This window comes from Pyrgilauda ruficollis, unplaced genomic scaffold, assembly GCF_017590135.1.
Source record: "Pyrgilauda ruficollis isolate IOZ18807 unplaced genomic scaffold, ASM1759013v1 scaffold81, whole genome shotgun sequence".
NCBI lineage: Eukaryota > Metazoa > Chordata > Aves > Passeriformes > Passeridae > Pyrgilauda > Pyrgilauda ruficollis.
In genome coordinates this window covers 1,609,195-1,633,007 of record NW_024530044.1, presented here as the reverse complement: position 1 = coordinate 1,633,007, position 23,813 = coordinate 1,609,195, and the positions used below count along the sequence as shown (strand labels likewise).

The 23,813-nt window shown below is 40.9% G+C and overlaps 1 protein-coding gene across 1 annotated transcript in view; it reads left to right on the top strand.

Annotated features, from left to right (window-relative positions):
- The first annotated feature begins 4,888 nt into the window (after nucleotides 1-4,888).
- Nucleotides 4,889-23,813, top strand: part of STAT4 (signal transducer and activator of transcription 4) — a 40,412-nt gene continuing 21,487 nt past the window's right edge. The window contains exons 1-5 of the mRNA XM_041487586.1: nucleotides 4,889-4,949; nucleotides 7,181-7,309; nucleotides 8,794-8,938; nucleotides 21,420-21,518; nucleotides 22,315-22,407. Coding sequence (XP_041343520.1) covers nucleotides 7,182-7,309; nucleotides 8,794-8,938; nucleotides 21,420-21,518; nucleotides 22,315-22,407 — 465 coding nt within the window. The 5' untranslated portion in view covers nucleotides 4,889-4,949; nucleotide 7,181. The remainder of the gene's footprint in view (nucleotides 4,950-7,180; nucleotides 7,310-8,793; nucleotides 8,939-21,419; nucleotides 21,519-22,314; nucleotides 22,408-23,813) is intronic.

Below are 23,813 nucleotides of genomic sequence, written 5' to 3'. Positions count from 1 at the left end.
CTGTAACTTGGGTACATAATATTTTAAGTATTATCAAGCAGAGATGATCAGATTTCAGTTTAATTGCTCCCTTTGTGAAAATACATTATTAAATTAATTAACCAAGTTGTCTTCTCAGTCCACAATACACTACTAATTCTGAAATTGTTGATCTTTGCGTTTAGAAGTCATTGTTTGGCATTAAACTGGTTTTTGCAATTAGCATACACTAGCAGGCTTAATAAAACTCAAGGTCTCCTCTAAGAGAACTACAAAATTAAAAAAAAATTCCTAAGTATGCTCAGAAATCACCATTATGCATGGTCATCTTGACCCCAGGCAAGGAAGGCAGTAAGAACTCCAGCAACTATTGACAGCACAAATCCCAAGTGAGCTTACTATGAAAAAATTCTCTTGCCCAGCCAACACTGACCTATTTACTAACCAAATTAGCAGCAAGGGTCTTCACTTTACCCTGCAAGCTCTACCTCACAGGTACATATATAAAACCTCACAGCATTCACCAGCTAACACTGATTTTGTATTCCTTTCTCACACCCTAATTTGGAAACCACTCATCTTAAAGTCTTCAAGATCTGCACAAACAAAAAGTAATCATTACCAATTGTCAGGGAAGCTGTTATATAAGAGAAAAGCTTCCTGAGCTCCCACAGACTACACTGAGTAAAAAAGCCTGTTAAGGTAACACTACCAGCATTTCTAACAATTTACATAATCACAACCAAAAAAAGGAAACCTGACTCTAGAGTAATTCAGGAACAGTAAAATTCAAATTTGCATTATATCATTCAGGAAGTGGACAGGTTAAATCAATCACACATTTCAAGAAAGAAAACTGCTGAAAAAATGATGACTGGAGCAGACATACAAGGCAAATTTTACATTCTGCATATGCAATATTTCATTTATACTACAAAGTAATTAATACAAGGTCCCGCAGAGTTTCTCTCTTTCTCCTGCCTCTAAATTGCTGTCTTTACCCTCACATTTTTCTATGCTTCCTTCATTTCTCTGCACCCATCCTTTCCATAAACAATGGCAGATTACCACTCTGGTGGAATTGAGGCCCTTCATGCAATTTCTTCCTACCTTAATTTTGTCAGTGTAGAAGTTTGTACGGTGACTGTAGGACCCCAAGTGGCATTGGCCTTAACTTTCACAGGATGCTCAGGCTTCTTTCTCTTGAAGAAAAAAAATCTCACCAGAACTATACAAACCTTTTCTTTTGAGAATAAACACCCTCAAGTCTTCCCAGGATACACATTGAAGCACCCAGTGCAAAATTGCAAATGTGACACCAAGAGGTAAAGTGATAAAGGAATGCATCAAAACAACAGACCTGTTGTTCAAAGACAATAAAAGATTAAAAGTCCTACTGTCCCAGCTCAACAGAATCTCTCACCTGCTGTGAGCTGGTGTAGAAGATCCTCTTCCCAGTGGTAGGGATGGGCATGGACCCTCCATTAGGGCCTGGACAGCAAAAAGGGCAGAAATCCTCTACCTTCAAGTCATTCAATTTTTTCATAGTCACCTCACTCTTCCCTGCTCACGCACTGCCAAGTGGTCACTCTACCTGCACCTACCAAAAAAAAAAAAAAAAAAAAAGGACAGAGACAGCAGGATCAAAAGGTCAAATTGCCCTGAAAGCAGAAACCTTAGCCCAAGTTAGCAGGAGAAAACTTAAGCTTCTATAATTCCTTATTTCTCATTAGTCTCCATGTAGCAAGTCAACTTTTTTCTAATTGATGTCACATTGAATTTGGGCAAGATAGGTATCTTTATATAGATCTGCACATATAGTTCACTCATTACTGGAAGGGGGAAAGCAGTAAGTATTTCAGCAATTAGGAACAAACAAACAGCCAAAACCATTTTTTTTCTAGGCATAATGTCCATTACTTTAGCTACATACAAACACAGAAATAACAGTTCTTTCCAGCATTCATAAAAAGATTATCATAACACTTAACTTTAGGCCAACGCTGCTGTTCCTTGTTAGAATGACAACAGAGGCATGACCAACACCAAAGGTTTCAAACATCTGCCCATACAGAACAACACCATACTACTCCAGAAGACTGCAATCATCTGCCCTTCTTGTTCTTTAGCCCAACCTTTTATCCCCTCATGTTGATGCACGGCACCTGTGTGCCCTCTGCTCCCTTTGGTGGTTGCTCAGTGCCCTGGGCACTCCATGGCTCGTTACCTTCAATATCATTCACCTGTCCTGCACAGCTGTACCCTGGTGGTGTGGAATTGGGGATGAGGCTCAGCTGCAGCCTCACTCCCAATTACCACAAACTGTGTGCCTACAACAGTTCCTGCCTTTTTTTTTTCTCCAAACAGAGGACAGTAAGGGATGTGTCCTGCATACAAAACTACTGATTTATGCTGTGCTGACTAGAAGGAACTACACTGTCAGCAGGACAACTTCTCACAATTACAGTGTTTACTTGCCTCACTGAGACCAGAAGTCCATGTTCTGAATGCAGGAAAAAAAGCTATGGACAGTTCAAATACAAGACATAACACATGTAGAGCGTGTACAAGATGAATGTCTCCTTTATGTAAAAGACAGATGACACATACTCTAATTAAAGGTTAGTCAAGGAGTATAATGACTAGAGGCCAAACATGAGAGATGGTAATCTTGATTACAGGTTGGTCAAAGAGATCAAAGTAATAAATTGGCTCAGTGTTCCTAGAAAAAACTTTGTGAACTTTTGATGAGAAGATTACTATGTCCTGAATTCCTTCTCCATTGCTTGAGACCTTTTCTTCCCTTAAACAGCCCATACAATATAGACACTTTCTTCTTGTTCTCTGCTCTGACCAATGCTGAAGCATCGATGAAGTGGAATGAAACATTACACAGTGAAGATTAACTTCAACCCATCAAACCCAACAGTGGTTTTAATCTTTCCTGGCCTGCCCTATCTGTACTCACTGAGCTCCTCCAATGAGTGTGAGCCACAACTCCTTGCCCCTGAACTTCTCCTTTCAGCCCAGGCACTGCCTCCTTCACAGTCACCTCTTGTGCTAGACCAGCAGCATCCACCACATGCCTCGAGCCATCTCTTTCAGGATCCTATCCACACAGATCTCCTCCAGAGCTTACCTGAACTCACCTAGACCATCTCTTTCCTACCTCACTCCTGCTCCACAGCAGTTTCCCTCACACCTTCAAGCACCACCACATCCTTCACAGTGTGCTAACACGCCCCTGACCCTTGTCCAAGAGCACAGAGCTGAGCTATGCTTCAGGCTCAGAAGGGAACCCTTAGCCCTCCCCACCCTGACAGCTCTGCTGCTCCACACCCTCTTCTCCCACCTGTGGTCCTCAAACAGCCCCCATCAGGCTGTCCCTGCACGCCTCAGGCCTTTTCACGCCCAGCTACACCTCAATGCCTTTGACAATCCAACTCTAATGCCCTTGGACCACAATCCTCTTTATTCCTCTCCCCCAAACAAAGTGCCCTTCCCTTCCTCTTTCTCCAGCAAGCTTCTGCAAAGCCCCAGAGGTCCCTGACTCACTGTAACATCACTTCATCCATTTTCCTGCAGCCCTTGCTGTGAGGATCATGCCCCTGTTCTCTTGCCTCCACAGCTGTGGCTCACATCCAGCATCCTGCACCCCCAACAGCTGGCTCCACAGCTGGCCTCCATCCCAGACACTGACCTGCCTTCACTGCCCTACCTGCCAGGAAGTGGGGGGAGAGAGGAGGGAAGAAGGGAACAGCAACTCTCTTCCCAGAAACCGATCTCCAAACCTCAGATGAAGAATGACCTCTCATTACCCTGGATTTTGAGATCACCAAGCTGAACTTCTGGGTTATGGCCTCCTGAAGCAAGCCTGAACAGATACATCCATCAGATAACAGGAAATATTGTGTTGTCTTAATATCAACCACTCCACCATTCAGATAATTTTCTAGGTTAAGCAGAGAAACAGCACGCAAAAAGGGGATTGAAAACCTGTCACTATCTTGTTTTGTTGCAATGGTATGAACTACCTGTCTTCTCATCATCACAGACAGCAGTTGCTTAAGGATGCTCAGAAAATGAGTGCTTAATGTAAAAAGAAAAAGAAATAGTTACCAATATTTATTTAAAAGAAATACAGTGCAATAGTTCCCCCTACCGACAGCACAAAATCACATTACTAATCAATGTTATTTCCTGGGTGGTCCTCAAATTACTAATTCGCTGCCCTGATGTGGTCCGCATAAGCTAACCAGCCTCCTATGCTTGCTGAACCCTAAACGACAGAGGGCAGGTCTGAGCAGAGACTTAGTCTTAAACTGCACCAGGGGATGTTCAGCTTGAACACCAGGAAGAATTTTTTCATGGAAAGCGTGGCTAAGCACTGGAATGAACTGCCCGAGGAAGTGGTGGAGCTCCTGGAGGTGTTGAATAAAACTATTGACTGCGGGTCTTACGTTGATATGGCGATGTTTAGCCAAATTTAGACTCGATGTTCTTGGAGGTGTGGTCCAACCTCTGTGATTCTAAGTCACAAGAGTTTGGGGAGTTTCTCCGTGGCCCAACTCGTCCAAGAACTGCCCTTTGCCTTTTCAGTGAGCACAGCTCGGGCACTGGGGACACCGATGCCACCGCGGCTTTTGGGGGAGCAGCGCAACCCTGAGTCCCCAGGGATGCCATTGGTCCCCCAGCGCGGCGGGACCCAGCCCTGTGCCCTGACAGCACGAAGGCGAAAGATTTCGGTATTTTTCAGCTTCCTGAAGACAAGCAACTTCCTCCAGGCTCTGAGCTTTGCCCAGGTGCCTGTCGCGACTGGGGCTCCTGCGACAGGCAGCGGGCAGGGCCGTGCCGCGGGGCTGACGCACAGGAAGGCGCTGCTGCCGGGGCCGGGGGCGGGCACGGCCGCTTAAAGCCCGCGGGAAGGGCGGCGGGACGGCGGCGGCGGAGATCGGCCCGACCCGGCACAGGCAAGGGCGGCGGGGACAGCGCTCCGAGCGGGACGGGACGGGAAGGGAAGGGAAGGGACGGGACGGGATGGACGGGGCGCGCACCGATCCTGGAGCGGGCTCCAGGGCAAACCCGGGGGCTGGTCTGCGCTGCCCGGAGTGCGGCTGGACGCGGCTCCATCCCCGCTCCTTGCCAGCCGCCTTACAGAGTGGTTAGGACAGGACAGCTTGCACTAGAGACCAGGATGCTCAGAGCCCCATCCAGCCTGGCCACGAGCACCTCCTGGGATGGGGAGTCCACATCTGTGGGCAGCCTGCTCCCACCCTCACAGTAAAGGATTTTTTTTATGTCTAATCGCAACCTACTCTCTTTCATTTTGAGACTATTCCCCCGTCCTCTCTTGTAGACAGTGTTGCCCCATCTCTCCTGAAAACTTTCTTTCAGTTCCCTTCAGGGGCATTCACGATGAGCTACAAGTGCCCGACCTTCTCAGCTGTCCCCGCAAAACCTTTTGTGCAAAGGGAACATGGGTTGTACGAGCACGTCACAAAAATCCTAGGGACAAACGCTACCCGTGTGCTTTGCAACAGTTTATGCATGTGAGCATCCCCTCAACTTAACGGCAGGCCTAAGGAGGCTGCAGACTGGACAAAATCTTGCCTTTTTTTTCTTTTTTTTTTATTTTAAACTTTGGATTAAAATATTAAATTTCCTCACTAATCTTGTTAGGATATCATAATCACCAGAATTCACTAGCACTTACAATAAAAACTCCCACTGAAAGTGAACAGACTTTAAAATCTGTTTGGTTGAGTAGGGGTTTTTTTGGTTTTTTTTGGTTTGGTTTTTTTTTCCCCCTTGAGTGTGAGCTCAGAAAAAAAAAAAGTTTAAGATTCAGTGATCCTGGAGGTCCCTTCCAAACTTTAACCATTCTCTGATTTTATTCTATAAATTATTAATGCATTATGATTTAATTCCTTGTATGTATCACTAGAAATAAGTTTTGGGATTCTTTGTAACTGTCAATACAGCAACACGGCGAAACACTCCTGTACCTAACTCCTCCTCAGCAATTTAAAGAAACAAAGTAAATATTCAGGCAATACTTTTTTCCTTTCAGAATGGAAGTAACAGAGAGGAGGGAAAAGTCACTGGGCACATTTCCACTGACGTTATATACAGTTTCTTCATACCACACACAGAATCATCCTATCAGCTTTCCTTGAGAAACTAAAACCTGTCACTTTTACTTTTGCATGAGTAAGTGCTCAGGACTCCATTAAACCTTCAGATACTACTTTTTTTTTTTTTTTTTACTTTAAAAGTCAAAAGTCTTTCTTCTGACTTTAAAAATGCAACATGAAAGACTACAGCATTAAAATATGATATCTTTATTTGAAACTGTTGACATTCTGAAACTACAATTCAGAACTGGAAATAGAAAAGCTGCATATGAAAAGGTCAGCTTTCTACAAAAATGTCCATTTTGATGAAATTTTGTCTTTTTCTTCAGGAAAAGTGTCTATCAAAAATGTTCCAACAGATCCATATTTTGTTGGCCAACTTCAGTCTTTAGCCCTGAATATATTTTGTGTCTTTTGTTAAGAAGAAATGGAAGATTACTGTGGGATCGGGGTGTTGGCAGAGCCCACTGATCTCAGCCCTAGGACTGAGATCCCAGGGCACATCAAATATAATTCTATGGTAATTTAAATTAGAGATGTACTAGATTTAGGTTGTAAAGCAGTACTGTCCTAACAGAAAATGTGGGGCTTTAGGAACAACACAGTAACACACAACCATGATGACTTTAGGAAAAATTTGAGTGGCATGAATTCACCAAGAAGAGAGCAAAATCATTGCTTTCCACTACCCTTCAATAAGAATAGTTCTACCTGGGTTTGAAGAGTACAATCCTAAACTTCTTCCCTTGATGAGAGATGGTGTGTAAATGCACTTTTGCCACTTTATAAGCATCATAAAGTATCTCCAAAAATGTACATAAAGGAAGGGAATTGACAGAGATGCCCATTCAAGTGTAAGACCCAAAACTTCTTTAATGGCCTTGCTCACTTTTTTCCCTCTTCCCTTTAACTAACTAAATTTACTCAAGTACCAACTGTTCTGAAAGACAGAATAAAATATCAACATATATAAGAGCTGCAATGAAAACAACTGATTTATGCAGTTTGGGTTAGTAATTCATATGCATTTTTCAGTTGCAAAGATGTTTAATTCCTTTCTTTTGTAGTATGTCCCAATGGAGTCAAGTTCAACAACTGGAAATAAAGTTTTTGGAGCAGGTGGACCAGTTCTACGATGATAACTTCCCCATGGAAATCCGGCACCTGCTAGCACAATGGATAGAAAGCCAGGACTGGTAGGATTTCATTCATTCTGTCTCCTGTTGTTTCAATCACCAACAATTCTTTTGTTTGCTGGCAGGCTTTAGGATGCTCATTTACAAACTGTGCAGGTATCTACACTCTATTTCACTAGTTATGGATTTAGCTATTTAAACTTAGGGAATATTGGGAGGTGAAGTTTCACATTTGAACTTACTCCTAAACAAAATCCAATAAAAATTGATTTAAAAAAAATACAAGTTAATTTTTAATGGAAATGTTATACATTTACCTCTTGCAGTACAAAATTATTCTCTTGTCCAAAACTGCACTTAAAGCTGGATAATTCTGGGTAACAAGCCAGCTGTTTACAGGAAGTGTTCTCTAGGAGGTCCATTTATGCACAAATTTTGTTTCACTTCTCTTGAGAGTAACCTTAAGAAGATTCCAAACTAAATGCAAAGGAAAAAAAAAAAAAAGGTATTAGTCATACCAGAAAGAGACATCTCAATTTTTCAAGCTAACTCCACAGGACTATTGGAGGACTATTGTGCAGGGTGAAAAACTGCTAAGGAATAGAATCTTTCTTTGTGGTTTATGGCTCCATCTTTATGGGGTTCTGGCAACATGGATAACATTAAAATCTCCTTTTTGCCAGATGTGGAGTTAGCAGGCATATCACAAACGGGCACCTGCTATTTGTGAAGAAAGGAGAGAGGCTGTCCCAAGGGCAAGGATGCCACGCTGTCCAAACTTTCCTCCTCAGTTTTGCTCACGAATGCCATTGCACTGCGCTTACCAAGCTGTACCACAAACAGCAGAACCAGTAAAGCCTGGCTGTGTCTGCGTCCTGTGTCCCCTACATACCCTTGACCAGTAGCCTCAGAGTCCTCCTGTATCCCCAAATAGTTTGGCTGGGGGAAGGCTCAGCTGGTCCCTGGTGTGAAGTGATGTATCTTCTGCCTGACCATCTGGCTGTTGCCTCCTGGAGCAAGTTATTGCTGCTGTTTCCCTCAGTGGAGGTGCTAATTTGGATTCCTTTCTTCTACCAACCTGCCAGATTGCCATGAAATTTGTAAGAATTTTATCTTTTGGACTTCAAGCCTGTTGCCAACTTTGTCTGAAACTGGGCAGCAAATTCAGAAATTATATCTGTGTGACTGAGTGAGATGGACAGTTTGCATAAGCACCATTTCCTCTGACAAGTGAGCTGGAAGTATTTAAATATTCACTGGACCAGAGACTAGAAAACTGTGGTTGTCTCCTCTGGCTGACTCTACTGTCTGTGCAAATACCTCACCCTCCATTTATGCATATCTGTAAGAATTTTTTTTATAAACCCCACAAAATCATAAAAATCATTATTCACAAGCTCTAACTATATGCAAGTCACCATATACTTAAAGTCTTTTTTTGCTGCCTAGATTTCTGAATAGATTATAATTTTCTGTACTGCTAGATTGACACATCATACAGCATTTTAAATGTGCATTGTTATTGTTGTTCATTGACTCTTTAGGGAGGCTGCAGCCAACAATGAAGCAATGGCAATGATCCTCTTACAGAATTTGATAATACAGGTGGACGAACAGCTGGACCGGGTGTCACAGGAGAAGAATCTGCTCTTGATCCACAACCTGAAAAGAGTCAGGAAGCTGCTGCAGGTGGGTCATTACTTCAAATGGCAAACTGCACTGCACACTCTCACTGGTCTCTGGAGGCAGTGCTCGAGCTCTGTGGAGTGCAGTTTGTTCCGATGCCCAGCTCAGAGCTGCCCCGATTGCCGTAGACTCTGAGCAGCTCTGGGAAAACTGAGCCTCCAACAAGATAATTCAAAATAACAATTCCACTGTCTTTCTGTGGAACAGTAATTCCTGTTTCAATGCATGCAGCTTGGATACAAATGCTGTGACTTCTTAGCTCTGTGTGTATCTGTGTTTCACTGAGCTCTTACAAATAAGACTGTACAGTGCTTATAGATGCTCATGTTTATTACAAATGTAATTACCACCTCTCAGACACCTACAGATATTTAACTATGGAATAAAATACATGCTTGGGGCTTAAGGCAGCACCATGAAAAAGGAACCTCTGTAAATCATTAGCATGCTTGCTGTTTTATGCTTTTCTGGGATTATTTGTTATGAATTGCTTAAAGGATTTACCGTTAGGCTTCTGCAAAATGATATTTATTTTGATTGGCTGAATGTTTCTCTAATAATTGTTTATCTAAGGCAAGGATTCTCAGAGTTCCACTTCATTAGTCACCTACTTCCTGACATCTATCTGTCTTCTGCATAAAGCAGATATGCCATGGAGTTTGGGGGTTTTTCTCTTCTTTGATGGTGTTTTCCATAAGTACTTAAATGATAATTACATTGCTTGCCAAACATTTTCTTTATTTGAGACATATGTACATACACACACACACTGGCCTGGAAAATCTTCATGACTTCATCAATTACTTTGTTCTCTTCATAGCTGTGTCTTTCTACTCTTTATCCCTAATGGTGGCCTCTTAAAAATATGACACTGTTTCCATCACTGCCACTTTTTCATCCTATGCTATGCAAGCAACCTCCTGTAATTTTCTGGTTTTGGAGCAGCACTTTTCATAATTTCAATACTCTTCAAACACCACATTTACTCAGCTGCAGAAATCCTTTTTGCTCTGTAATGATCTTGGCACATTTTACCACAAAGCTGTATCACCTCAGTAGAAGATTCTTCCACAGGAGAAGATGTGTGGAAAGAGCATTTCAGGCCAAGCAGTTACACTGGTGTATTCCTGCCTTAAAAGACAATGCATTTATGATAGTACCTGCACAGGCAGAAGGACTAGAACATATTTACATACAAGATCTACAAAATTAAAGTCTCTCATTGTTGTTCCTTCTGCTCTTTGCCCATTTATTTTATTCTAAATTTTTCACCAAAATTTGAAGCATCAGCTCTGTGTGCTCTGCCAAACTGGGCACACCGAGCCAAGCAATCAGGCCTTGGGTGAACTCATTTGAGTTCATGTAATAATCAGTGTGAAAATGGCCTGAATGAAAACCCTTTCTTTCAAGTCCTGTCATGTTTGGAAATTATATCATTATGTGCTTCAGGAAGAGCACAAAGTAAAGGAGGCTTATTCCAGAAAGGTAAGAGGAGGGGAGTTTCAAGTGATTTGTGATTAAATGGTTTCTCAGGTGCTAGGGTCTGAGTCATGATTCCAGAACAAGTCAAAATGCTCAGGCATCCCCATTACAGCTGAGCAGTGTTATGAACTCCTTGAGAGCACATGTGTGATATTGGAATTACTTATACTGCTTATAAAACAGGATCAGAATCTTGAGCGTTGCAGTAGAATGTTTCTTGGTGAGAAAAAAAAACCAAAACAGCATCTCTCCCTATCACTAGTAATGTTGACCTTTCTTCATTGCATCAAGACAGCACATAACCTGAATTTAGACAAAAAGCTATCAAAATACACATGTAAACCACCAAAAACTGGATGGCACTTTCACTGTTGGAGCTTTTCCTGATTTTGAACACTATCACCCACAGTCTATATTTTGATCTCCAAAATAATTAGAATAGGCTGGAATAGCTTTAGGTTCTTGCAATGCTTGATAACAACCTATTATTGGATAAGAAAAATAATTTATACTGTCTTAAGAAATCTGTGACACCAGAATTTTGATTTTTGTGTAAAACACCATGTTACAACTTATAAGGTATAGGACATAGAGGATAAATGCATTTTCAGCCAAAGTATGGGCTGCATGTTCTGTAGAGCTGCACAGGTAGTCTCCTGCTGCAGCTGTTAAAATTATTTCTTTCACTGATTAGGTGAGTACATCAGTAAAGAAATGCTATAGTAGCTGAAACCAGCTGACAGCCTGTCCTTGTCATCAACTGTCAAGTGTGATTAATGGACTGAATGTGACACATAGCATGGACAGTATGTTCTGTAATGTTCCTAACTTTGAGTATACAAATTATCTAATTATGGGTCTAATCTTTTGTTAATGCATCACTGGTTGCATTTTATTGCTGAATATGTGAGAAGATTGGAAACGGGCATTTGGCTTCCCAGCCACAGCTGGAAGCCCTTGCAGATACCTAATTCCTGCAATTTGAGCTAGTTTGTGACAGGTTTGTGAGACGGCACCAGGAAAATGTGACTGATGTACAGAGCAGGATGCCATGGTCCTTTTTGTCCCAACACACCACCTAGGGAATGGGAGGCTGGAATGCTACACTGTGAAACTAATGAGGTTTTTCAGTGACTGATGAAAGAAAGACTGGGTTCCCAAATAGGGGAGGAAGCTGCTTTTGTAAACGTCTTTTCCTATCTGATGACTCTGTGAACAATGTTGGTTTGACTTTCTCTGAAGGTTAGTTACCATGAGCCCACCTTCATCTCTGCTTCGCTCTCTAGTGCAAGCACTTCTTTGAAATTTCACAGTTCCCTCCTCTTCCTTCCCCTCTGAACCACACACAGATGCACAGACCCGTGTGCATCGTGCACACACACAAAGCTGTCCAACCACAATAGAAGATCTGAGTACAATGTTTGTTCATTATTTTGAGCCAAATTTTGTTACCCTGTTGAGTAATACTTGACAAAATAGATAATGCTGGAAACCAGCACTTATCACTATATACACAGCATAGTGTGTTGAGCTGTGGTAAAGGTTCCTCAACGATATGACAATAGCAATAATAAAGAAAAATTCAATTAGAGAAAGCACAAAAGCTATTCAAAAGCAACCTGCAGTTCTTGACAAAACACAAATGGAGAGACTAACATTTAATCAGAAATACAAGTGGATGGTTAGTGAAAGGCAGCCTTAGAAGAGGAAGCAATGCACACTTCCTAAGTGGCCTGTGCAGCTGTTTTCTAGACAGACAAGGACTCCTTAGGATCAAGATTCCCAATGCTGTTCCTGAGTCTGGAGGATGTTATTTCTAGGAGTCTCCAGCACCACAGCCAAGCACACCTCACCTAAAAAATTTCCCTGGGATTTTTGTTATAAAATTGAGAAAATCTTCTATTCAGACTGTTTACTGAAACATCTCTACATAAATATGTTAGCTGTTCTGTGAAAATAAGAATGGAAATAGTGAAAGAAAAGAGAATTTGCCTGCCTCAGTTGCAATACAGAGTTTTGGGCAACCTTGGCAGTTGTGAAGGGCAAAGAGCAGAAGTCCAAGCAGGAAGACGGGTCTGCCTGGCACCCCTGCTTTTAGAACACAGGGACCATCCCTATTCTCTCACCATTAGAGAAATAACTATGGAGTGTGGCATTCCTGCTTAGACTGCTTACATTTCCAAAATTATCTGCAGGCAAAAAGAAACACTGAATAGTGCTTCAGGAAATATGTAATTTGAAAAAGTTATAAGCACTTGACAATAGTGTTAAGAAACTTAGCTAAGCAGCTGTTGTCACTGCTAGCTCTCTGTAATTCATTTCTCTATCTCTTGCTCTCATTGAAACATACCTTCTTCCTGACATTAATCTGGTATGAATGCACATACTGTATTAAAATCAGGGTCAGCATTTTAGGTTAAAATCCTTCATATTTACTTCCTACATTATTATTACTTCTCAAGTCAGTAAATTGGATTCATTTTTATAGCAGAGCAGCCTTTTGTTGCTGTGCTCTTCAGTGGGAGGCAGAACAGCACAGTCACTTTCTAAGGTTAAATTCTTTGTCCATCTTCCTAGAGAGCTCCTGCTCCCCCCAGCAGCAGTCTTGGAAAGGGAAGAGGGAGAAAATGTTCAGAGGCAGTGGGGGAAACTATGCTTATAGTTCTTTCTCTTTCTTAAAATCTAGATGGAGAAAAGCAAAGCAGATTAGTCACAAGGAGATGATTTGTGCTGTTGTTATGACAACAAAATGTAAAGGGCAGATGTTAAGCTTGGAAGAGCTGCCTAGCACTTCTAGGAACCAAATTGCAGATGTAGGAGTCTGCATGACCTTGGCCTGTGGATGATTACATCCCAGTTTTCAGAAGGAACGTTTCTACATGACAGCATCACATCTTTGTGACACCTGTCCCTGATGTGAGCCCCTGTTCCACACACCAGTGCTCAGAGACCCTCATGGAAGACAGGCACTGTCCACATTCCTGACTCACATGCCAAAATCCTGGGTTGGGAGAGAGCAGCCAGGCTGCAGTGCAGCCAGGGAGCCAAGGGCAGGGGAGGCTCAGAGGAGCCTGGGAATCAGAGATGCGCACAGTGCCCTCATGTCCCACCGCTCCATTTAGGAATGATGCTGGTGGCAACTGCCTGTTCAGCTCTGGGATGTCCTTCCCCACACACACTCCAAGCTGGAAAGCTGGAGCACTCCTCTTGCTGGACAAGAAGCAGCTTCGTGGAATGCAGCCTGGCCCAAGTATGGGTTCAGATAAGCAATCAGGAGGAGCCTGTGTCTGTGCTGTGCTCTGTGACAGGTGCAGGACAACCCCATCAGGAAAAAAGCAGAAATTCCCAGAATCATCCTACTCATAACTGAAACCCTTATTTATACTCTAGTCTCAAGATTACTTCTGAAAGCAATCCCTTCTCATTAATGGCAACAGGCATCTGTGTCACTTCTCTATTTATGGTATTCAGGGTGAAATCTGATTACATAAATTTTCCTTTATAGAAGTGAAATAACAGATTTCAAAAATAAGAAGGGCTGCTCTGCTCATTTACCATTGAAGCCCGAGTTAATGAGTATACTGTGTGCTCTGGGGAACAATTTGCTGTAAATTATGTATATTCATGAAATTCATTTAATTCTCACAGCAGATTCTCCAGTATTTGTGAACTTTACCAACTCCCCAGCCCTGCTAGAGCCTGAGATGAGGGGAGGGAGGGTAATGGGATTATGCCTGAATGAGCAGATCTGTGGGCACGCACACCATTAACACCTTAGGGTCTGTTTACAAAGGGAGAGGTCAGGCAGAAGCACCAGATCTGCTGATTCACACCAACCAGTTATATAAAAACAAGCTTTTGGAAGTTCTAGTAAGTAGCTGGGAAATAGTTCTTTAGTTACATTACTTTATCCTACACAGCTCTGTTTTTATGGAAAGGTCTGGAATAGTTCTGAAAGTATCTTCTGTCATCTGAAGCAACATATATCAAGGCATTTGTTTTTCTACAAATACATCTTTACATGATGCTGCTTAAAACAGTAACCCAGCAGTGCATTCCTGATTCCTTGTCATGTTCCTGGTTATACTGCCCAGTTTGTTTCCATCTTCGATGAGCATCCCTGTGCTTCTTCAGAGAGAACTAAGTGAACAAATAAAGGTTGTTTTGTTCAAGTGACAGTTTACAAAAGCCTCTGTACCAGAAAGGAACATGCATGAGGATTGCAAGGAACAATCCTAAGATTATTCATTTCAGTACATCATAGAAAGTGGACAAAATAGCGTTAGATCCGAAACAGGACATTCCAGTCGGTGCTCAACAAAAAATTCTAATGAGCCCTGTGCTGAGAAACAGTTGCAAAGAGTGGAAACAGCCATTGATGTTTTAGTTGCAGTTTCCTGTTAAAGCTTACAAAAGGCTGAGAATGGAACAAAATAGGGAAAGTTCCTAATAAACCACAGAAGATCCATTTCAAAATGTTATTTACACGTATTTAGCACTCGTGTAGCCTGCCAGATCAACAACTCAACACAGTAAAGGAGGACATGTTTTGAACCAGCGTGTCCTGCTGTCTAACACAATTCAGATTGTATTAGACTGCTCCCAGTGAGTTTTTCAGTACAACCATTAAAGCTGTTTACAGAAGATTTTGGCGTGCAAATGGGAAACCCCGCACAGAAGTCTGTTTGCTGAAGCAGCTAGGTGTCTGCTCCTAGCAACTGCAGCCTGGTGACTGCAGCAAATAAAGGTTTTTAAAAATTATTGGTACAAGTCTGAAAAAGGTTACTTGTTACAAGTAAAATATGTTGGGATTTCTAGTTATTATTTAAAGAAAGCAAAAAAAGTTTATAAACCTTTCAGTTTGGTTTTGTAGAATGAAAAAGAGTTAACTTGCATACAGAAGTAAAAATACAAGCAAACTAAATAACCTCTTGTGGGTTTTGTTCATTCTGAAGTATTAAGAGCCCAGTTGCAGTTGAACATCTGCCTGAGAGATTAGTTAATAATACTGAGGTCTTTGTGCCCAGAGGAAGAGGCGGATGTGGAGATCAGTCCTCTCTGTCCTCTGATGTTTTACCCTTTTTCACGGGGTATTTATTTTACCCTTTTTCATGGTATTTTTATTTACTTTCAAATAAATCTCATTAAACAAGTTATTTATTCTTAAATAAATATCAAATAAGAGGCATTACTACATTATTCACCCATCTCTGTCTATACAGTTCTGCTGTCTGATGATGATTTCCACAGAAATGTATTTTCTGTAGCTTTATCTCACCTTACCTGCACAGAAATCTGCTGTTTCTGTAGGTTATTCCTGGAGTGGTTTTAGTGTCTGCTGTGAGGGACTTAGCATCGGAACTTGAGGGGTGGAGAAAAAAACCTCTCCCTTCACAGCTCGTTCACTGTGCTTTTACAGATTTGCCTATCGCAATTTAGTTGCACATGCCCCCAGAAAAAATTATGATCATCTGGAAGTTATGCATCACATGCTATGAGAAAACTACAAGACTACAAAGCTGTGTATTAACATTTCCCACACCTCTCATAGGAGTTTTCTAAAACAATGAGGTTGCCTTTCTCTTACATATTTTGAGAGGGGGAAGGAGAAATCTAAAAACAAAAGTACAAGAGCAGTCTAAATAGTGTCACAGGTACTTCCTCTTAAAGACCTCGATAAAACAGATGTATCTTTCTAGTAGAATATTTTTAGTGAGAATACTGCCTGTTTAAGTACAAGCTTTCAAAAAACTCCCAAGCACTTAACCTTTATCAGGCTAACACAAGGACCAACTCTTTCTTTGTATTCTGCTGTTGTCTTCATTAGACTTTCTGCCTGGATGCATAAACAGAGGTAGAAAACAAATCAAGGTGAAGTGTTATTTGTCATATTTGAAGGTGAAAATGGGAAATATGTATGTACAGCTATGCCTTCCTACCCACACAATCGAGATACATAGCTAAACCAAATCTTTTTTTCTTTTAAAAAATAAATTATAGACAAAAGGGGTTTTTCTCCCTGTTTTTGATTTTATGAAGGATGAGATATTTGCTTATCCAGAAAGATGCTGAGTACCCAACTTTGTAAAATAATCATATCAGAAGTAAGCAATAGGGAAGGAAATGTATTTGTGCTTGACTTTGTCTTGCTGTTTCCTATTTCTCCTCCCTTCCATCAGCTTCTTTAAATATTCATTCAGTATGAACAAACACTTCAATGGTCATACTAAATAACCCTTTCACCCCTCCAAGTAAAGCTCCTATTGTATACAATTAAGAAGCTCAAGAAGGGCTTTTACTAGCAGAAATGAGAATAAAAACAGCTGATGGTTTCAGAGTTTAAAAAAAAAAAGGAAAAGAAAAGAAAAGAAAAGAAAAGAAAAAGGGGAAAAGAAGAGAAAACCTGACCAAATTCTGAAGCAATTTTCAGAACTGGAAAGCACCAAAACCTACTCGAGTCCATTTTTAGGTCACTTTGAAAATACAGAGATAATCAGGCAAACCCCTGACTGACTTTCTAAGGGTTTCATAGCCCATCCTTCTACATTACAAGTCGAGACCAACTAACACGTAATCCCCTGCTTTCACCACTGAAAACAGAGCCAGTTGCTCATGCAGTGCACATCCAGTATTCACTGATAGGTGTGTACAGTGTACAGAGAGAGCCCTTTGACAGAAGGACAGCAGTCAGTGTTAGTGTGGCTGGGAGTGATCCACTTTATGATGGAGCTGCCCACAGGAAAATCAGCTAAAATACTGACATTTTAAAAATGGGAAGAAAAGAAGAGTAAGAGAATGATTCTGGTCTAGATTTCTTCCTTTCTGTTAGAGCAAGCAGATACTAAAACTTACATTTGTTTGATGTTCTTTTTGAAAGCACATGTATTTTTAAATGCCATAATATGTATTTTAAAGTTTATCCATGACCTTGCAGCTTACAGAATCTAACCTTGCGTTTCCCCAGCCACTGTTTCCTGCACCTTTAACATACTCCAAAGAGTTCAAGCTGTTTTAAAATTTGGCTCAAGGGCATAAACTCTGCATGCTATAATGTACAAACTGTTTTTGCAGAAATGCCTCTTTGTTTTTCTCCATGATCTAGTAAGATACTGTCACAACAGATGTCCCTGGAGTGGAAAGAGTGCATGCCGGGTGGCAGTAGGAAGGTTTTCTCCAAGAAAATGTCATCAGCATTCTCAGAAAATTGTCACCTGTTCAGAATGAAAGTTCAAGTTCCCCCTGCTTGCTTAAATTTAGCATCATGCTGGTAGTTCTTGAGAAGAGTCCAGTCCAAATAAGATAATTTGTTGTTTGTTGTAACTCATGGCATGGAAAGACCTCACTGGAACAGAAGAGAGGAGAAAGAAAACTTTTAAGAACAACAAAATTGCAGTAATATTAGCAGATATTTTGATTTGAAAGAAGAAAAGCTAATCTTCAATTTCTCTGTGTTGGTATTTGTCAAAATACAAATATAAATTTTCTCCTTACATGTTTAAACTTATTAATACAATTTTGCATATCTAAAGAATCCACACTCTTCTTCCTCTTCTGGCTGCTAGTGTTCATGTCACTGAGTTAGGATTCTCCCATCTCAAGTCATTTTTGGTTAAAGTTCCTTAATTTTCCAATTTATACTACTCTTTGCTGATAGGATATAGTTTTCAATTAGTCATTCAGAAATCAAGGTCATGTTGGGCAATTTCTGCCCTCAGCCAAAGACAAAGTGGAAGTGCAGAGCAACAAGAGCTGGAAGTAGATGAATAATAAGGGAATACCAAGCAGAGCATTCCAAAGTGTAATTACAGCTGAGAAGTATAAAACATAGGCAGAAATTTTTTAATGTTATTATTTTTCCAGAGCCAAAAACATGGTTATTGTGACTTTTAGTAGCTATTGTTATTCAATAAGTTGCAATTATTGAGATATTTAGTGTTACAATTCATTTATCCATTTATTACTGATGAGTTGCAATCCATATGCTCTCTTACTGCAAAAGAGGCTGCTCCAGGAGCACAGGTGGCAGCTCTCTGTTGACCTTCTTGGCATCTACTCAAACTGAATCAAGTTGAAGAAGCACCAGCCTGACATAAGTATGGGAATCACTATGGAACCAGCTTGTTTCTACAGATTTATGAGTTAGAGAAGAAAGGGAGGGGGGAAAGTGAATTTCCACTGCATCTCTTGGTTCAGCTGGTTTTTTCTTAATGAAACAAAGAAAAGGAGAGGAAGAAAGTGTTTTTGAAAGTTTTGCATATGAATCGTGTCTAGAAACGCTAGGGAAGTCCCTAATAACCGGCATCCTCTGTGGGGAATTTTAACACATCCCACTGTCAAAATTTTTTTTAAAGAGCCTCTTCTATATAAATGCATTTTTCCAGCTCCAAGAGAGGATATTTATTTCTTCTTGACTTGGTTAAATAGCTTTTTTGGACCCCTTTACACCCTTGCAGTGCTGGAATTCTGTTGGGCAGTGGTAAGCCAGGACTAAGGTCAGCCTCAAAGGTAAGCTACAAAGCCTCAGGCTTTGTAGCTTCAGGTACCAATGCATGGCATGAACACTTACTGGCCATCTAGAGGGAAGGTGAAACCCTGTTTTACTACCAAAAAGAAGTAACAGCCAGAAGCAGAAATTAACAGAGGAATTAATATGCCCATCAGTGGACTTACAGCAGTGGCAGATTTCTCCCCACAGCTTTCATCCTAAACCTTATTAGTAACAGGACTTTTCCCTCTCTAATCAAGGTACAGATGGATGAGACAGGCTTAGCCATAACAGCTGAAGCAAGGCAGGACTGTTCCCCCCTCTCCCAACTTCACCTGTGCTCATCCTTAATAATAAACTGATCCTTTGCTGAGCAGTTTCAGTCCACCAAGGAGCAGAAAACCCAGTCAGTAAAAAAAGCAGGAATCGTTTCCATCCCAGTTAGCAGCCTGGATTGGATCCTTAAGGTGTCAGACACTGGGCTGGAGCACAGCCAGGAGCACAGTCACTCTTTGCTGCAGTTAATTTGCCCTGGCTGCTACTGTTGGACCTCAGATCCACATGACACCCCACTCAACCCTCTGCAGGAGGATCACAGCCATTTCCCACATGCTCTATTCCCTTCCCAAAGCTACATCCTGACACTACAGAGAGAGAGAGTTTGGGAATATGCCCAATAAAGGGGACTATGAATATATTACTGGACCTGAAGTGCAGTGGTGTTGAAGGAAATGTCCTTACAGTAATGGAGCTGCCAGAGAGAAATGTGTAGTGACAGATCTTTGGCACTGTTATTTGACAAGGAAATCAGCAGTGTGTCCTTAATCAAGTCTCCTCCCACTGCCCAGGAAGGAGCAAGCAGGGAGGGAGTGCTTGGTGTTTCATCTGAGACACAGTGTGTCCTGGGTAGTATTACTCATCATTTCTTGTTTATAGAGAAGCTCCTAAAACCAGTCAGGTTCATAACTCCTGCTCCTCAGATACAGATGGTTGCTGGAGCAAAGTACCATCCTGAACTGCTTTTAAGGAGATCAAAGGAGGCACAGCACTGGGGCTGCTCTGGGTGTGCACCGGTTGCACTGTGGGGCATGTACCTTTCCTGTCCTGAAAAGATTTCAGAAACCATAGAAACAAAGTTTCATTTCACTGCTAACAATGAGAGGGCAGTCAAAGCTTTCTTGGAAGGGAACATTTGGTACCTTGGTTTTTTAGTTTTAAGAGTCCTGCCTCTTTCACCTTAGTCCATACCTGGAACCACAGTACACATGGTATTTAATACCAAGCAACTCAAACCAAGTTGCCATGATCAAAACTACCATTTTTAATACGGTATTTGTTCACTTTGTAATTGAAGTCAAAACATATTTCAAATTACACATTTCATGCATGACCTTACAGGAAATGTTTAGTGAAAAGCATTAGAAAAGTATTTTTAATGCCACAGTACTTGTTGCATACAGAAGGAATGTGTTCACATTTCTGTCAGATGCATTCACACCCTTGTGTCTAACATAACAATTGGTATGAGATATCAAAGGAAAATATGGCATTAATTAAAGTTTGTATAAACTTATTGTGCCAAATTCAGAGACAGCTAGAATAAAAGAGGTTCTGAGTGGCAGGGAGATATGATGAAAATAAAGACTATGAAAAAGAGGAGAAAACAGAGTAAGTCCAGAACTGAAAACTGTACAGGAAAAGAAATTAACTAGATTAACCCTGATGAATGGACTAACACTACAAGCACTGAATGAAGGGTATCTGTATGAATGATACTGAATGAAAGGCTGAAGGATACTGAGAAACACTGAATGAATATATCATCATATAGAAGCTGCTTGAGAGTCCTGGATCATTTCAATTTTATAAATACAGCATAAACCAATATTAGTTCAAATTGTGCCCAGTCCTCAGTCACACATCAGCAATTCAGCACTTTATTTATGGTGGTATAAAAATATAGATTTTTTTTTTCATTATTTACCTTGGGACAAAAATTACTTATTCCTTTTTCTCAGGCACATTATTTTTTGAAAGAGAAAAATTGTTCATAGACATTAAAATTTAAGCCTTCTGCTTTATGCTGAGGAAGCTTTCCTGCTTGCATCATTACCATATTGATATGCTTACAAACTTTTTTGTTGGCAGAAGTGCTACATGCTAAGCAGCAACATCCTATTGAAAATCGAAGACGTGATAAAATCGTGCCCAGAATAGGCTGACAGGAAAGCCCTTTCAAAACAGCTGTGTTAGCAGGGGAGCAATTTGATCTCCAAATCATGTACATCTCGGAACTGTATCTTTATAATCTCCGTGGAACACTGTTCAGAATATTTTATGACGGTGGCACTAACTGATGCTGCCCTGAAAGGCTGAACCAGCACATGAAAAGGGGAGTCTTTTCCACCCACACCAATCTGTACCTCATAGACACTCATACATCATGTTGCTTGTGATTTCCAGAGGGACATCCTGAATTCTGGAAATTTTTTGAGTTGTATTTACTTGTGCTTGCAGGGTAAATATCATGGTAATCCCATGCATATAGCAGTGATCATCTCAAATTGCTTAAGAGAAGAAAGAAGAATATTGGCTGCAGCCAGCATGCCTGTACAGGTAATGAATTACATTTCATTAATCTGCTCCATGTTAATCTGCTCATGTGCTTTTCAGACCAAATCCTGGCCCCTCATTCCAGTGAAGTGATTTGTGTGCACTAGGGGTTGCCAAATGTTGCCCTTTAAACTCACATTTGAACTTCATTAGTGGCTCTTCTGCTGGAAACATTGCTATGAGGGACTTCCATGTCACAGCTAATCTTCAAAGACTTTAATCTGTAGGAAAGGTTTTAAAGAGATTATTCTTTACAAAACAGATGTGTGTATTTTAAATTATGCAACGCATTAATTCATATTAACTATGGAATGCAGAAGACATTCCATCCAATAGAGTTGGATGATTTAGAGAGTTATTGATGATTTTTGTGTTTGGAGAAAAAAAAATTCAAATTACATATGAAACTTATTTTGGGAAAATTGTTACATGATTAAAACCCAGAGAGAATTTTTAAGACAAACGTGTCCTTCTTAATCACTTATGGATGTAATATGTATTCCTATATGAGACTTATGCCATGGATCTTTTTAAAAAAATCTAATAATCTATATTTCATTTCCTAGATGTTTAATGCCTGTAGTACACCCACACCTTTTAATCTCTTGGATTTCAAAGTTAAAGCTGCATGTTTTTCAAATGTGTAGAGCTAAACTTGCCTGTGTGTTTACAGCAGTCTCCAGATGGTTGAACACTGGCTTTGGAATTCCCTCTCTGTGCTGGAACTTGCAGTACATTTTCTATCACCTATTATTATTAATATTACTCACCCACGATTTATCTGTTCAATGTGTTCCAGGGGCCACTGGAAAAGTCTCTACAGAGCTCTGTGGTTTCAGAACGCCAAAGAAATGTAGAACACAAAGTATCAGCAATCAAGAACAGCGCTCAGGTACCCTTTTTGTCCTGTGTGCTGTCTCTGCCCATGTGATTTTCATACAGACACACCTGAACTGTCTTTAAGCTGGGTAGCACAACGACTTCTGCCAACAGACACAACTCTCCATTTTCCATTATTCCAAGGACATCTGCCCAGACTGACAGCTCAGGACACACCTGGATTCTCAGGTGTTAGTAGCTGTCAGGGTTCAGTGTCAGAGCTCCCTCTTTTAAAGCTGTCACACTCATCCCTAGGGAAGTTGCAGGCAGACCACTGAGTGCAGTAAGAGTATAGCTACAGTCTCTAAAAAAGATGCGAGGCTCAGAAAATGTATTTTTGCAATTTCACCTCCTTCAGCTGGGTCAGCAGTAGCTAAACCTTCACAACCTCTGAGTCATGTACTGAGACCTTTGTCGAGCCTGAGGCTACGTGACTTACTTACATGGTTTGGAGTCATGAGGGGACAAGAACACTGGCAGCTGATGGTAACCACTCTCCAGGAGCTTCTCATGCCATTGCAGGCCAGAGCTGGGCTGAGCCAAACCTGTAGCTACGTCCCAGAGACCTTGAAAGCTCAGAGAACAGCTGCCCATTCAGTTCAAGGCAGGATAAGGATTCAGAGTACTCATGGCTTTTTTGCTATCCCAGCCCCACTTTCAGCTTTGCAGCAGACTCAGTGTAGAAACTATATTTGAAATACCTGTCCATATGTTGTTCAAGAGTAGCACTTCTGGTATACTGGAAAGAGATCCTAGCAGCATTCTCTCATCAGTGTATCCTTTCACAGAGAAGAAGGGTTAGGGAGATCAAACCCTTAGAAGGATAAAGTAGTTTCAGAAGAATGTCTTACCAGGTCTCTATCTAGACATAAAGTTGTAAGATAAGAGTTGCAGAGCAAAGCAGCAGCCTGTCAATCTGCTCCTCCTGCCTGTGTGGGGAAGCACAGCCACCCCTGAAGGACCAGTGAAAATGAGAACATTTTCTAGATAGCAGGGTTGGGTTTTTTTAGTAGGTAATTAAGTTGAACGCAGAAATTAGCCAGCTCCTCGTGCATGTAATTTCATACTTTACACATATAATTTAAAACTTTAGTCTCCAAAATAAAGAGTAAGCAAAAATGGCTAATTGTGTGTGGGCTCATTTAGCAAAGAAGTTTCTGTATTTTCACAGACTCTTAATGTGCACATCTTAGGAAACCAAAAAGGCTTGTTTATGAGTTGTTGGCAAAATCAAGGCTTCCTATAAACAGCATAGAAATAGACCTTCAAAGTACAGCAGATAATTTCCTACAGTTTTATTTTCCTTCTTTTGATGGGGTGTTTTGAATTATCATTGATTGGTTACTAGAAAATATCTTTAATATTTTTTATAGCACTTATGAAAAGAAAGCTGCAAAATGCCAAAGCAGCAAAAAGGTT